The 15,723-nt window shown below is 30.9% G+C and overlaps 3 protein-coding genes across 3 annotated transcripts in view; 2 read left to right on the forward strand and 1 right to left on the reverse strand.

Moving 5' to 3' along the window:
• LOC108345550 (uncharacterized) overlaps window positions 1-3,915 on the forward strand; it is a 51,382-nt gene extending 47,467 nt beyond the window's left edge. The window contains exons 40-44 of the mRNA XM_052875559.1: window positions 719-1,040; window positions 1,577-1,716; window positions 2,146-2,267; window positions 2,360-2,567; window positions 3,247-3,915. Of these exons, the coding sequence (XP_052731519.1) occupies window positions 719-1,040; window positions 1,577-1,716; window positions 2,146-2,267; window positions 2,360-2,567; window positions 3,247-3,352 (898 nt within the window). The 3' untranslated portion in view covers window positions 3,353-3,915. The remainder of the gene's footprint in view (window positions 1-718; window positions 1,041-1,576; window positions 1,717-2,145; window positions 2,268-2,359; window positions 2,568-3,246) is intronic.
• A 128-nt stretch (window positions 3,916-4,043) lies between these two features.
• Window positions 4,044-7,041, reverse strand: LOC108345287 (late embryogenesis abundant protein 47). The gene is made up of 4 exons (XM_017583878.2): window positions 6,468-7,041; window positions 6,244-6,297; window positions 5,658-5,954; window positions 4,044-5,569 (listed from the first exon to the last, which is right to left on the reverse strand). Exons 1-4 carry the CDS (start codon window positions 6,783-6,785, stop codon window positions 5,405-5,407), a joined length of 834 nt encoding a protein of 277 aa, XP_017439367.1. The 5' UTR covers window positions 6,786-7,041; the 3' UTR covers window positions 4,044-5,404.
• Window positions 7,042-12,014: 4,973 nt separating this feature from the next.
• LOC108343871 (uncharacterized) lies at window positions 12,015-15,341 on the forward strand. The gene is made up of 5 exons (XM_017582294.2): window positions 12,015-12,200; window positions 12,277-12,372; window positions 12,448-12,546; window positions 14,315-14,843; window positions 14,945-15,341. Exons 1-5 carry the CDS (start codon window positions 12,174-12,176, stop codon window positions 15,097-15,099), a joined length of 906 nt encoding a protein of 301 aa, XP_017437783.1. The 5' UTR covers window positions 12,015-12,173; the 3' UTR covers window positions 15,100-15,341.
• Window positions 15,342-15,723: the final 382 nt, after the last annotated feature.

Below are 15,723 nucleotides of genomic sequence, written 5' to 3' on the forward strand. Positions count from 1 at the left end.
ATGGTAAATGTTGTCTCTGTGAGGTTGGACAGTCCTCACTTATAAGTTAGTTTTCTTAGGTTCAGCTTAACTTTATGCTCAAATTCTAAAATGGTGTCATAGTCTAATCTGGATTTGTTATTGGTTGCCTATATTTGTCTAAGCTCCAAATGTGTATACCTAGGTAAGGTAGTGTTGTTGGGCCCACATTTGTATGTTGTGAGAGGATGTGATCAGATAATATATCAACTAGAGATATGATGACCAATGTAATCTTTCTAAGTTTTGGACAAACCTCTCATCTTACAAGCTGACTTTATAAGATTGAATTCAAATTAGTTTTGTAATTTGCATTCGAAGTGAAAAATGTTTTTGGTTCATTTACTCACACTCTTTTATTTCCGATGTCAAAGTGAGGAGGAAAGGACTGAAAAAAGGGTAAAAGTTGATAATTTGAAATCAAATTATGAAAGATTTTTTTTTTTTACGAGTGAAGAAGACAAGAGGGAAGTACATTCCAGTTCACTCACCAACAACTTTTGAGGATGCCCCTCCTAATCTTTACTCTTGGCATTGACCAATGTAAACTCTTCACCATTTGATCAGCTCATTTTTTATGCAATAACATATGCAACCCTAATGGATTGAAGATATCCACCTCTTTATATACTTATATATTCCCCTTTTCTCTATAGAATTACGAGTATTCTGCTACAATAATATTATGTTAACTTTTCAGATGTATGACAACAAGAAGAGACAGTCCTGATTGTGCACTTTGGAGATTAGCTGTTGAAGCGTTCAACCGTCTTCTTGTTGATTACATCACCAATTTAACGAATGGAGGTTCAGATTCAGGTATTAGTAAATCTGTCAGAACAAGAATATGGAAGGAGATTGCGGATGTTTATGAAATATTCCTAATTGGATATTGTGGACGAGCTCTTCCTTCAAATTCCCTCTCAGCTGTGGTGCTAGAGGCTGATGAGTCCCTTGAGATGTCCATCTTAAATATTCTTGGTGACACAGTCCTTAAGTTGCCAGTTGATACACCTACAGATGTAAGTTCTCCACCAATATAGAAGATACTTTGGTATTAAGAAGCTCAATAGCAATAGTTTGATATTTAACATAAAATCAGCATCTAAGTTAAGGATTATCTTCCACATATTTAGAGTTCTTATATTTTGTTTATTAGAGCTAGCTCTATTATTTAACGACTGCTCATCCCTTCATATGCATGACTTCTTTTAGTAATAATTAATTTTGATTATTGATAATTTTTTCCCCGAAATAAAGTTCCGTGCCTATTTTGCTGCAAAAGTCACCTAATTGGACTTGCTTTAAGCTTTTCTTGCACTCCAGATTAAGTACTGTTGGACATTTCACTTTTTCCTTTTATTCATCATGGGAGGGAAATGAGAAGAGATTTTGAATTTATACTAATAGTAGGCTCTTAATCCTAATCAAATAAGGAAAAAATTGTGAAATATGAAATAGGAAAACTAATCCTAAGAGATAAACTTAGATACTCTAAGATATTCTAGATAAACAATTGGTTGATTTTCATATGTTCTGACAACGTGCATGTTCTTAGATTCTGCTGCGACTGGTCTCCACATTGGACCGATGTGCATCCCGCACATGCTCATTACCTGTTGAGACTGTAGAGCTTATGCCTCCTCACTGCAGCAGATTTTCTTTGACTTGTTTACAAAAGTTGTTTTCTTTGAGCAGGTGCCATCCCTTGAAAACTTATTCAATTCGTATTAGATTTTTCTATAAATAATGTCCAAATTCTGAGTGTAAATTATCTTTGACTTGGTGTCAGTTATGTCTTAATGTGAGATGGTGTACTTGTCATGGATGCTTCTAGTAATCTACCTTTATCATGCATTTTTGTATACAGTTGCCTGCCTTCTCTGGACATTCTTTTCTAATGAAATCATGATTTATAGTCTCATCAGAAGAAAACTATTTTGAATTACTCGGGTGCCTGATTGCTAACTCCTGCTGTATCATTGTAATAGAGACCTGAATAAAGGCATTATTTGATTCCTAAAATTTCTTCGATCTCAACTCCTTATTTTTCTTTCTCTTTGCTTTTTAGTTTTTACTAAATATATTATCTTCATATGTTGACCAATTTATATAATGTTTTGTTAGTTATTCTAATGAAGTCAATTGGAATATGACAAGATCTGAAGTCAGCAAAATCTCAATTACGATGCTCATGACAAGATGTGAATACATCTTGGGCAGGTTTCTGGCAGATGAAAATGGCTTAGGTGTGCTTTTTATGATAGATAATAAACATCCTATGGAATTTTCATTTCATCTACCACTTTTTTCCTACTTAAATATTTTCTTTTCCCTGCAGGTGACTGTCCTTTACCAAAAGCAAGACTTGAAGAAATTATTTATGTTCTCCGAGAACTGGCACATCTTGTAATTCATCCAGATGCAGCATCTGTTCTCCCTTTACACCCCTTGTTGAGAAGTGGTCTAGCAGAGGACAAGGAGAAGCATAACAATCGACCCCATTTGTTTGTGTTGTTACCTTCCTTTTGTGAGCTTGTTACATCAAGGTAAAGTAACTATAAACTTGAGTTACCATGCCTTATATTTGGCGTGCAAATTTGTGGAATCTTTTTGCTCGTGAATCTATGTGGGGGTTGGTTTGAGATTGGAAATGATCCTCCAACTTTATTTTTCTCTCATCTTGGGGAAAAATAAATAAGGAAAAAATATTTACTATTTGTATGTTGGATAAGATATTCTCCAGCAGCACAAAATACCAATCACCATGCTAGAAAAAAATATATCCACTAAAAAAGTGCTAGACACACTTTGACAAATAGATAAATAAAACCCCAGAAGTCATTAGCTTTAACTCACAAGGAGGTGAAGATACAAGCCTGTCTTCCAGGAACCGCTTAAACAGACTTCTTAAAAACTTTATATACACAATATAAACAAAAGTTGCACAGTTCTCTTTTTTTTATCCTATCCATGCCTTTTACCAAAAATTGATACTGAATACTAAAAAGATCTTCTAAAGCGGTCGAACAATCTCAAAACGACCTCCAAAGAGCACAAGCTAGTTCAAAAGAGGCTAGTCCAAAATATCTTCTTTTTAAAATCGATCAAGTATTTATTACTAAACGACCTTCATTTCTGGTAAAGAAGTGAGAAAACAGATTCTTTCATTTTTTTTCATCTGTTACTTATTATTTTGTGTCTAAATGTTTTTCTTTTGATGGACAGAGAATTAAGAATACGGGAGCTAGTGCAAGGACTACTTCAGTTAGTAACAAAGGAATTGTCTCTGGAAAAGCTCAGCTTACCGAGTGAAAAGAATACTTCCAGATAAGCCCATTTCATAAGTTTTACATTGAAAATTAAGCTTATGAAAATACCAAGCTTTTCTCCTTTTACCCTCAGCTAGGATTGTATATTTTTGTCTTTCTGTAGACTAGACTAGAACCACCTATAGGAGGTTTTCCCAGTCTTTTCCTTTGCCTGTCATAAATTATTGTCAACCATACTCTTTCGGCTCTAGAAGCTTCTTGCCCTTGACCTACCTCAAGTTACGATAGAGCAAAGTTTTCCGTTCTCATATTTACTTGGGTTCAAACTGGGAGAGTTATAAATCTGGGAAATCAATGGAGCAGCTGAGAGAATTGTGTGGTTTATACAATCAAATATTCTAAAGGAAGGAAAGGCAAAGGAGGGGGAAGAAACTGTGAAAATTGTCCTAGTGAGAGGATCTATGTGCTGCCCCTTGACTTGCCAATTTTGTTGTACAAAATCACAGCGAAATGAGTTTGATGTTGTGCCCAATTTTTTAAACTCGGGCCCAGGCCTTAATTTTTTGTTTGTTAATGCAAATCTTTTTTGCACCTTTAAATGTTCAATGATATGTATAATATCTCATTTATTATGACTCAAACAAACGGATATTATATGACGGAATTCTGGGATCGAGCATGTCTCCTCGAGAAGAAATAGTCTGAATTCCATCGTCATTCCTAAATGTTGTTGAGAAAATTGTACTCTTGATGCCATAAACGAGTATATCATCTTTCTTAACAAAGAAGGCTTTGGTAAAAAAAACTGATAAATTGTTGTAAAGAATTAAAGTCACTGGTGAGAAGAGAAAAAAAGGCAGAAAGAGTTGGGGTTTCATAAAAGACTAAGAGCATCTCCAATAGGAATTCCCTCCCACTTTTATCACTTTTATTTTAAATTGGCAACTTATATGAAATGTTTTCAATAAGGATAATTATAGGGTACAACTTGTACACTTCTTGGATTGGAGAAATAGCTTTCTCAAGTTTCTTTATAAAAATAGTGTAATATTGAGAAGTATAAAAAATTGTGTATAGTACCTCTAATTAGTTGCTTCATGTCAATGGTTAATGTTTTTAAGAAGTATAATAACAGGATTTAAAATCAATTGAGCTGTGCACAATGAGGAGAGAACATGTAAAAAGTAAAGAACTGTTCACAAAGCAGCTGCATTAAATGAAATATAGCATTGACTTAAATTTGATCGATGTGTTTAAGGAGTGGGATTTAGTTGATCAGCATGGCAATCTTTCAGTTAAATCGAGTGAAACTATAAGTTGGCATTACATCTACCTTAATAGTAGTTAACATGCATAAAAAGTAATAAATTTTTAACGTCCGTAAATAATAATACATTTTTAACATGCATATTTATTCAATATTAGATAGAGTGATGAAGAATACACACCTAGGTTGTTTTATGTTAAACCCCGTCATGTGAAATACATTTACGAACTATTAAATAGGTTTACCTAAATCCGTGTATTATGGAAACATACCCCATCTAACAATTTCATATATTGTAATAGTAAAACTATCACTTTATCTTTACAAAAAAAAAAAGCTTTATTTTAAATTAAAAAAAGTTGTGTGAAAAGTTTTACAATTATATTTTTTTATATACAACTTAATCGTTAACCAAAGCTTGTTGTATCGACCAATACATTTATTTTTACTTAAAAAAACATTTTTACCAACATTCCAAGCATATCCTAATGATAAGTCGTTGCTCGTATGATTATTATAATTAACTCAAAATCAAGTAAAATTTTATCTAAATAAACAAAACCCCATATTTTAAAAAAAGTAAAGGCATCGTTCTTATTTATTTTGTAAATTATAATTTCATGAAGTTACACATTCCAAACAAATGAAAGCAGAAATAAAATATGAACGCATTGCTTTGAAGAAAACTAGCACGGTTAGATAAAAGAATTGGGCGAGCTCCTTAACATTTGGTCAGAGGACTCGTTGAGTTAAAATTTAGGTTCTTCAGTTCTCCACGAAGAAAAGAAAAAAAAATGAATCACTTACAAAATGGGCAATGGTGATAATATACATATATGGTATAGAACTAGTTACTGATCATTTGGTTAAGCCTAGCAGCAGCAGCCACGGCTGCGGACACACCCCCAGTATGAGTAGTGAGGTTGGGATCATTTCTCATTTCTGCACCCGTCACACCTTCAGCATCTCTCCGAGTCGCTGCTCTATCTGACGGTAACTTCGAAGTCGCATCCTGCAACAAAATAACTGTCATCTATGCATCATTCTTTTTCTTAAATGGCAGAGACACACAACACTGGTGATTTAATTAGTGCAGGTACCGCCAGAATATCTGCGAGTTTCGTCTTGTCCTCTTCCTTTGTAATCCGAGCATTTAGAGTGGCGGCTGATTGCGCCGCCGCAGCAACGCCTCCGGGGACAATGTTGGTGCGCCCAGTAGCTCTCACTTCCGCAGCTTGAATCGCCGCGGCATCGCTCCACTCCACCGGCTTCTTTCCCGCCGTGAGAACCGTGGCCTCCAGCGCTTCACCTATGGTGATCCCACCGCCCCCAATGCCCATATCTTGAACAGGAGAAGATGACGTCAGTGGCGCCTTTTTGCTAAATTGCTCCACCATCTGTGTAAGCAATTCATGCATTTCATATATATTATTAACATTTTATTTGTTTCTGAATGTCAAACGTAGTTAACACTTCAATTCATGCATGTAAAATAGAAGAGAAAGTTAAAAAAATAGAATATAATTTATGTCTTCATTCTCTTCCTTTTAAGTGGATGGAAAAATAAAAAATAAAACTTTTGATAATCGTTGCATTAAGCAAATTTCTTCCGAAAAACAAGAGCATCAATTGTTAGTATAAAACACATAGGAAATCTTCATTTGTCTTGAAAGATTTAATTAATACCTCAACCAATTTATTAACTCTCTTCTCCTTTTCCTCTACTGATTTCTGAACAACCTACGGAACAAATTAATCAAAAGTAAGAATTAAAGAGAAAACACCGTTCCTAAAAACATGAATAACAAACCAGAATAATTAAAAGTTTCTTGGCGTGTGTGTATAATATATATATACGTATACATATATATATACGTATACATATATATATATATACATATGAGAAGAACCTGTTCACCAACGGACTCCGATATCACTTGCCTCCCCGGAGCATCGGTCTCCTTCACACTAGCACCAGTGGCAGTTATGTTAATATCGTTGTGCCCGACCACCCCATCTCTCTCATTTTTCATGGCCGCGGATTGCATCGCGGCGGCGACGCCACCCTTCGGGTTCTTACCAAGGAGGTGACTCTCCACCTTTTGCATGGTGGCGGCGTCAACCGGTGCAATCGGTTTGGTTTTGAGATCTCCTTGAACGTTGAAGACGTCTCCGTATGTGATAGCCTCTTCTTGAAAATCCTCCCTCTTTGGCTGTTCTTGACTCATCTTTTTAATTGTTGGACACCAATCTCACTTAAACCTTTTTGTATTAATTTTTTGAATTAAAGAGGTGTGGATTGTGGGATAAGAGGGATTTATATACGATGATGGAGGTTAGAGAGAAACACGGTGGGTTGCGAGCAAAAGTTTTGGTGAATCTAGGTAGGACTTGTTTTTTTGTGGTTCAACTCAACCCACCATTGGTTTTTGACGTTCTTTTGAGAAAGCGAAGACAAGTGTCGTCTCCACCGTCTCTGCCTTGACCAGGTCTTTTCATCTATATATGTTGCCATTTTCTTCCTTCTTTGGTGCTGAAAGATTTTCAGGGTATCCAAATATTTTTTATGTGTATACAAATTTTTAAGACGTTAAATATATATAGTATATTAATTTTTTTTTAAATGTATTTATAAACACTAATTTTGGAAGGACCAATTATATGTATTTTGGAAGTATATAAAACTATTATTTGGCAAAAGTAAATGGCTTAGTTTTTCTTTTGAAATAATCAGTGTACGTTGAATTTGAAAACATAATCTTTCGTAAACACTACTTTTACTTATTTTAATCACCAGTGCAAAATTAGTTTACCAAAGAAAAAAACGATAAAAATAATATACAATATATTTTTATAAATAACTAGAAAAGTGATCATTATTGGTCCTTCTAAAATAATGTGCATCTCGGGTTGAATCAGAAGTAAGTGTTATAAACTCGTTCTTGGAATGTTATTGAATTGTTAATAATTGGTGTTTGTCAACTGGCTCGGAAGAACAATTATGATGTCTCTTGAGAGACGATTTGTCATATGTGGTGAAACCAGAGTAAACTTCTGAATTTTATTTTTAATATATACAAACAAGCAATTAGAGAAAGTGAGACAAATATTATTTAAAAGCATAGCATACTAAAATGAGATATAAAAACTCTTTTAAGTCCATATCTATTCATACTTCATTAATATTTGAATCAACTGTAGTGATTAGTCTAGTAAATTTCATCATAAATAACAAAATAACACAAAAACATGTCATCTTGAGTTGTATTCATTTATTTAAATTTTCAAGATCATATCTCCAACTATAATAATCAATTTTTTATTTATAATAAATTTTATCATTTCATGATATTTATTATCAATATATTTATTTTTCATAAACAGATAAAATAATAAATATTTGAAACCAAACAATGTAATTAAAGAAATAAATACTGGAAATAAATAAAATTAGTGAGTAACTGAAAATAAATATAAATAAATAAATAAGACAGATAGATATAAATAAATAAATGAGACCCATATATAATTTGAAATATATAAAAAAAAATGAGACAAGAGTTAACCGAAAATAAACGTAAATAAATATAAATAAATAAATGAGACATGTAACTGGAGATGCATACAAACTTATCCTAAATAGTTCAATATAAAATTGTTTTAATTAAAAATTTTATTTTATTTTGGTGATTTTAGTGTAATTTTTTTTAATGACGGTGTTTGTGAGTGTTCTTAGAGGTTGGTTTGCTAGTGTGAATCATTGGTTACGGTCTTTCATTTGAATGTTTTTCTCTAATGGGATTAGAGTTTATGTGGGTCGAAGTACTATGTTTTATTTTATATTAAATATTGAAATTGAAATCCTAGTTCTTTTAGGATCTTAATCCCTATTGTTTGAATGTATATTTTCGTTTGTTCTTTTTTTTCTAATTGTTGTTTTGTTTTTATTTTTTACTATTTTATTTTTCTTGTTCAATTAGCTGTATTCATTTTTGTTGTGTTTTTGTTTTTCTATCATCTACTCCAATTTTGTAAAAATCATTAAAAATAGTTAAGAATTGATTTTTATCCAATTGTTTTATTATTATAGTGTGTATTTTTAATATTATAGTCATTATATTTGATAGAATAATCATATATTTTTTTATATATGAAAACTTGGTGGAGATAAACTTTAAACAATCATAATTTAGTAGATAGATCTTGGATTTCCATTTCAAAATTTATGTAATTATTCCTAAATTTTTAAAATACATTTAATTATTTTATTATTTCTGTGATGAGGAAAAAAATATATTAAATATAAAGAAAATTAATATGAGATTTTAAGTTAGTCATTTTATCAATTATCTATAATTATTATTAAACATGGAATTTAGGTGTAAAAATCTATTAAAATCTTATATTTTCTGATATTAGCCTACTCCATTCATTCGTTTAAAAGTATAAGACTAAAATATAATAAGTTCGAAAATAGTTACAGGGAAATAAAATGATTTTCCCTTGTTTGCTTTTCTTGAATTTTTTTTTTGCCAATTTAGTCCAATTGAGATAATGACTTTTTGTGGCATGAATATTAAGGATTTATTTTTATGACTGAAAAAGAGGAAAGGTAGAAAAAGAGGAACTCTTTTGTGAGTTTTTAAAGTTTTTCATTGAAATAATCACATTTCCAAAAAGAAATGATCTATCACACTTCTTACTTGTTTACCAGCATAACTTTATAGATTCAATACAATTCTCAATAAATAATTGTCAATAATTATGTTTCATAAAGTTATTTAAAGAAAATTACTAGTTGGTTGAAGTTTGTTCACCAAAATCAAATAAATTAATTTTGCTGTTACTTTTTAATGTAGTTTTAAGTGGATTACACACTACTTTTTGAATTTTCTTATTTAAATACATATGTAATGTGTTATCTATGTTTTGTTTACCCTATTATATGATAAAATTTTCTCTCTCCATATTAATTAAATTAAGAGAGTAGTAGACAACAAAAATTATTTTAATATTTAAAAACGACAAATAAAAATAAGCAATTTTTTTTCTAAAAAGTTTATAATTAAAAAGTAGATAAAATAATAAATGAGTTATAAGTTGAAAGTTAGAAATCAATTATCTCCGTGTGTATTAAGTAACGAGACAAGCCTTGAGTTTTATTAATATCTTAATTTATTTGTGTTGTAAAAAAACTGAAAAGAGACCTAAACTAGAAACATAAAATGAAATGAGACTTTATCTACTTTTATACATCTAAAGTCAAAATTGGATCAAGATAATGAATGGATGAAGAAGAATGAAGTGTTTGAGTTTTGGATGTGTCTCTAAGTTTTTTATTTTTTATTGTGTTCTCATCCCTAAAATCTTTCATTTGTCGATGACTTTTCAACCACTAACAAAGAGTAAATTATCGTTAGGCAAAATGTTGTTAACAAACTACTTCCTTTCTGTGGAAGATAAACATAGTAACTGGACGAGAGAAAATGTCTCTTTAATAATCTTTTTTGACAACTTTTTAACAATAACTTATGTGATAGTGTATGATTGGTCCAGACCAATAAAATAGTGACATATCGCCTATTATCAAAAAGTTGTTAAAAAATTTATTAAAATATCGTGGTCCGTAGAAGACAATGCATTAATGACTGCACAATAAATCTTGAGAGGTCATTCTTTATTTTTTTTTTAATCTTTCACTTTTATATAAAATAATTTAAGGAAGGATAATTACATATACTTTAAGAAGAAAATATATAAATCTTTCATCTTTTCATGAAAATAACAAATTGTTGAATAATTTTTTTTCATATAAATAACCCTACATTATGTGTGATATAATATTTATCTATATTTTAGTGTTTTGATTAAAATGATGCAGTAACTTTTTAATAACAATTATATGCTATAATTGAGTAGTTAAACATATTCACAATAAATATAAAATATAAAATAAAGTAATAGCACAAAACTAATATATTTTTAATACCTTTTAAATATTAGATTGATTTTATAAATACACTTAAATATTAGGTTAATTTTATAAATACATGCTTATAAATTTCACAATTAATGAATTTATAAGAAAATAAACATGTAATGAATATATAATTTTCAAATTAAAATAAACTCTCGTGTAGTTTTTTCAAATATTTTTTAGTTTAATAAAAATATTAAAATAAAAAATTAGACTACCAATTTTTTACTATCAAATTTATTATAAATAAATATAAAAATTTATATTCAATTTTACTGCAATCACATCTCAGATATATGTAATGAGAGGTGACATATTCCTCTCAGCTTATAAATCACAGGCAATGAACATATTTGTTTGATTAAAAGTATTTTATAAACTTAGTTGATAAATATAGAATAACTTAACTACATAAGTTATGATATATAAACAAAAATATATAATTTTTAAATATTCTCTACACTTAGCATTTCAGGTTTTTAAAAGATAATTAAATTTTCATAATTTTTTAGTGTTTCTTTTTTTTTACTGGGGCATGTAAATTTATTTTAATTAATTAATTTAAAGAGTATTAACATTTCTTTCAAAAGTTTACTTCATTGATTTAAAATATTTTTTCATTAAGTGTCTATTTTACAAAATATTTTTGAGAATAGGGAAGAGTATTTCAAAACTAAAACCAAATTGTTGTTATAAATATTATTTTACTGATTAAAGTAATTTATATTTAAAAATGAGTATTCTTATAAGACATCAGCATTCAAAAACAAATTTTTCTAAACTATGACATTCGTTAATTACTTCCTAAAATTTTCTCTTCCTCTTAAAATCACAAGTTATATGGCCTAGTCAATCTGAATACTTAAAATTTTTAATCCAAGCAAAAACAAAGTTAAGTTAATTTAAAATTTGGTAATTAATTCATTACAAAATTTGAATTAAAAATTAAACTCATTCAAATAGGAATGTAAATACAGAACTCACAAACATTAGAACATATAATTTAATTGGATAAAAGAAAAAAAAAATCTTATCAAGATTTGAAACTTGTTAATCTCTTAAGAAATAGAATCATTTAGAAAGCCAACACGGTGATTAATACTTACAAGCCTAAACTTAATAAAGCTTAGGCTTAATAAAACCAAATTAAATTTTACATAGTTTCTCCAGCACCACAAAACCTACATGGTTAAAACTAAATCTTATCTTATCAACTCTATTATGCCTTCTTTATCACAAAAGTATTATATCAATTTTTAATTTAGTTTTTATAAAATTAAACATATCATATAATTTTTAAAAAATATTATAAAATTTATTTTAATTGATAAAAAATATGTTACTTTTTATAATTCAGTATCTCATTGAATATTTTAAATTTTATATAATTTGAAACCTATTTTAATAAAAGACGTTTTACGTAATTCATGTAAGCATCTTACCATAAATATAACATGTGACTGCATTGAAAATCATTGGGACTCCTAATTTTCATTCCTAATTGATTGAAATGAGAAAAGAGTTTTCTTTTTATACTCTCTTTCTTCTCTTACTCCACCTGACATCCATGTGTGAGCAAATCCAAAAGGTGAACTGATCCATTCTTCAACCATTTCACACAAGCTCTTCTTCTGTTCTCATGGCTCCGAAACGACGTCCCACTAAGGTAGTTTTACCTTTCCCTTTCCTCTCATTTTCCACCACATTAACTGAATCAGTGTTTCGTTTTCTGTGATCAACAGGTAGGAGAGAGCCGAATGGACGCAGCTCTCGACGCCATGCATATCTATGGCTTTTCCAAAAAACTCGTTCGAACAACCGTTCAAAGCCTCCTCAAAGTGACTGACTCCTCTTTCTTCAACCTAATTTTTTTAATTTCATTTGATTATGATGTGAAAAATGTCTGTGTTTAGGTTTATGGTGGCAACGAGGGCTGGGTCTTCATCGAAGACTCCAGTTACACTCTCCTTATAGATACTCTTCTTGAAAGCCAACTCAATCCTTCACCTCCGGTAACTCTACTTCTCCTGTTCCTTATTCTCCAAGCAACTTTGTAATCTCTATTTTTTTTTTTCTGTTTTTCATTTGCCGGTGTTGTTGTGTAGTAATGTGTTGCTTCCATTGTATAAAACCCTTCATTTATGATTTATCTGGATGTTTTTATGTTCTGCTGTGGACTTGCTCAGGGGAAATTTAACCCACATCTGACTCTTGGAAAATAAATTTCTTGGAAATTAAATTAATTGTTTTATTCTCTTTGTAAAAGAAAAAATGAGCATATATTAGCAGCCAGTTTTAATCTTTTTGGACGGAAAGTTACATTTTTATTTTTGTTTTTTTAAGCTTCATTCTTTTTGTTTTTGGTTTTTATAATAAAACTTAATATTTAAGTTGGTAAGTAGAAGGGAATTTTTGGTTGATTTCATGGCTGCTTGACGGACCCTCATACCACTTATGCCAGCTGATATTTTAATCTCCAAGCCTTTAAGTCTTTAAATCCTAAGATTTAGCCAAATTTACTTTCCAACGAGGATTCTGAATTTTCTTAAACCAGACATATATACCAACTTCTGGTGAAGGTAGTGGTTTAAAGTTTGTGATAAAAGATCATTAGTTGTCCTGGAATGATAAATCATATTTTGAGAAGTCATACATAGCTTTCAAACTTAGGTGTAAACAGCCAAACTCAATAGTTGATTGCAATTGTTTTTACCATAACTCAGTAGTTTCTTGGTTGTATTGTGTAGATTTGGGTAGTTGTATGTTTTCTGCGACCGTAAAAGTTGCATATTGAGTGTTTGTAGATGCAGGTTATGAGATGTCAAACCACATCAAATTTAACTATGTGCTTTTATTTGGGAATGTTTTTGGTTGAAAAGATTATTTCTTATTGCTTGTAACTCAACAACTGATGTCATAGGGTGCATCAGTTGTCCTATAACAAAGGTTAGGTGAGTTTGGTTACAACTTTCAATCAAATTGTGATTTTTGGTCTATGACTCTTTTAAGTAGAAATAGTTGCATTCTAAATACAAGTTATAACTTTTGGCTTTGTGGTAAGCCTTTGATTCAACAATATCAATTATCCTGTAAAGAAGGACTGTGACTCAAGTTATAATCAAATAGTGGCAGCACTGAGCTGTTGTGTCTTCAAAGTCATATTACTTTCTGGAGTTATTGAAACCTGAGACTCTATTAAATTACTTTGTGATAGTTCTTTAAATTTTCTACCTATTATTTCTTTCACCTTTTTCCCAAGGGAAAAATTTATGCTCTGCACACACCCTTGTAAAGGCCATAGCTTGTAAGATGTTATTGTGTGTATATGTATTTAAATGATAAGTGTCGCCATTGAAGTTCTCTGTGTATTAAATGTTCTATTTTTTGTTAAACTCCTTCTAAGTCTTTATACGCTAACTAATGATTTTAAGACACTCATCAATAGGATTATGTATTGAAAAACCTATGTTGTTCCTTCTTTATAATCCTAATGTTACTTGTAAATTAAAACCTTTCCTTTCTTGTAAGTTCAATAGCCTCAAATAGTGGTGAATGCCTACAATTTTGAGACATTCACATAACAATAGGTTTAAAATTATTAAGATACGACATGCAAGCTTCTCTTGTAATACAATGCAAACTTTTTTGAGACTTTTGGCAAGCATGGCCTGCAGTCCTATGAAAAATTGTTGGTGGATCTTTGGTCTGATGGCCTATATATTCTTATGAAGTTAGCATTAACAATGTCTAGTTTTATGGTCTTCTATTGTTTGTGTGAAGGTTGTTGGTTTGATAGAGGCTAATCCAGGAGATGGTCCCAATGAGGTAACACCTGCTGGATGCTCGAACGGTGCCCTTCTAGCATGCTGTAAAACGCAAACTTCTGATGATAAACCCTTAACTATTAAGGCCTTACAGACTCTAACGGTAACCAGTGAAACTGGTTCTCAACTTCCCATCAAGAGTGTGGATACTTTATCCTCAACAAGTGGAACTGGTAGTGTGCATTACTTGAAGTCTGTAGGTATATCATCGGAAAACAGAAGACCCGCTAATGAACTTTTAATCAAGGCTGCAAGTGAAACTCCCATCAAGGCTGTACCTATATCTGCAGAAAAGAAAACTGGTTCTCAACTTCCCATCAAGAGTGTGGATAATTTATCCCCAACAAGTGGAACTGGTAGGGTGCATTACTTGAAGTCTGTAGACATATCATCGGAAAACAGAAGACAAGCTAATGAACTTTTAATCAAGGCTGCAAGTGAAACTCCCATCAAGGCTGTAACTATATCTGCAGAAAAGAAATCTGGTTGTCAACTTCCCATTTTCATTATTCTTTTAATTGGCTCAGACACTTAGGTTGAAAGCATATTAAACATGTTTGTGATTAATTATCTTGTATACTTGCAGAGTCTCAGCCAGCAGGAAATTTGGCTTTGCGGGAAAATCATGGACCAAAGATTCCACAGCTTAATCACAAAAGGCGTAGACCTTGCTATGGCTGGATTTCTAGTGATGAGGAGAACGAAGATCTAACAGAGCTTATACCTAAATATCCGTTGTGAAATATTTATTTCACATGTTAGAGAAAATGGTCAACAAGTGTAATAAGGACAGGGGCAGGGTAACGTATGTGTTATATTAGAGAACTATACCCCGCCCCGTCTAATACAGATCTGGTTCCTGTGTATAAGTACTGTAGAACAGACCAAAAGAGATAGGATGTTTTATTTTTATTTTTTAGCAAATACATTGAGTTATAAGATAATGTTTTCGTTTAAACCAAATATGAACTTTGATTGTACCGTCTTTGATAGCGTGAAGATTACATACAGATTAGAGCTTCGTTCTGTTAAAATGACATTTTAGTCCCCTTTTTAGCTCAAAATTAATTTCTGTTCCACACTCAGGAATCTTAAAATATGGAGGAGTATGTCAATTATGTTTTAGGTATAAGAAGAAAATTTATAACATAGTTTTAGGGTTCTTTTTCTTCAATAAATACGTGTGCAATTAAGTTTTTACACATTAATTTGGGGGCATACATTCTCAACAGTCAATACATAAAGTCTGGGGAACAACTATTATTATTATTAAACGTTCATTGCATTTGGAGAGTCAATATCTGAAGTATTGAATAGAACAATTTGGGAGCATCATAAACAGTCTGTAGCCAAACCTAAAGGATA

Source organism: Vigna angularis, chromosome 3 (genome assembly GCF_016808095.1).
Source record: "Vigna angularis cultivar LongXiaoDou No.4 chromosome 3, ASM1680809v1, whole genome shotgun sequence".
NCBI classification, from domain to species: Eukaryota; Viridiplantae; Streptophyta; class Magnoliopsida; order Fabales; family Fabaceae; genus Vigna; species Vigna angularis.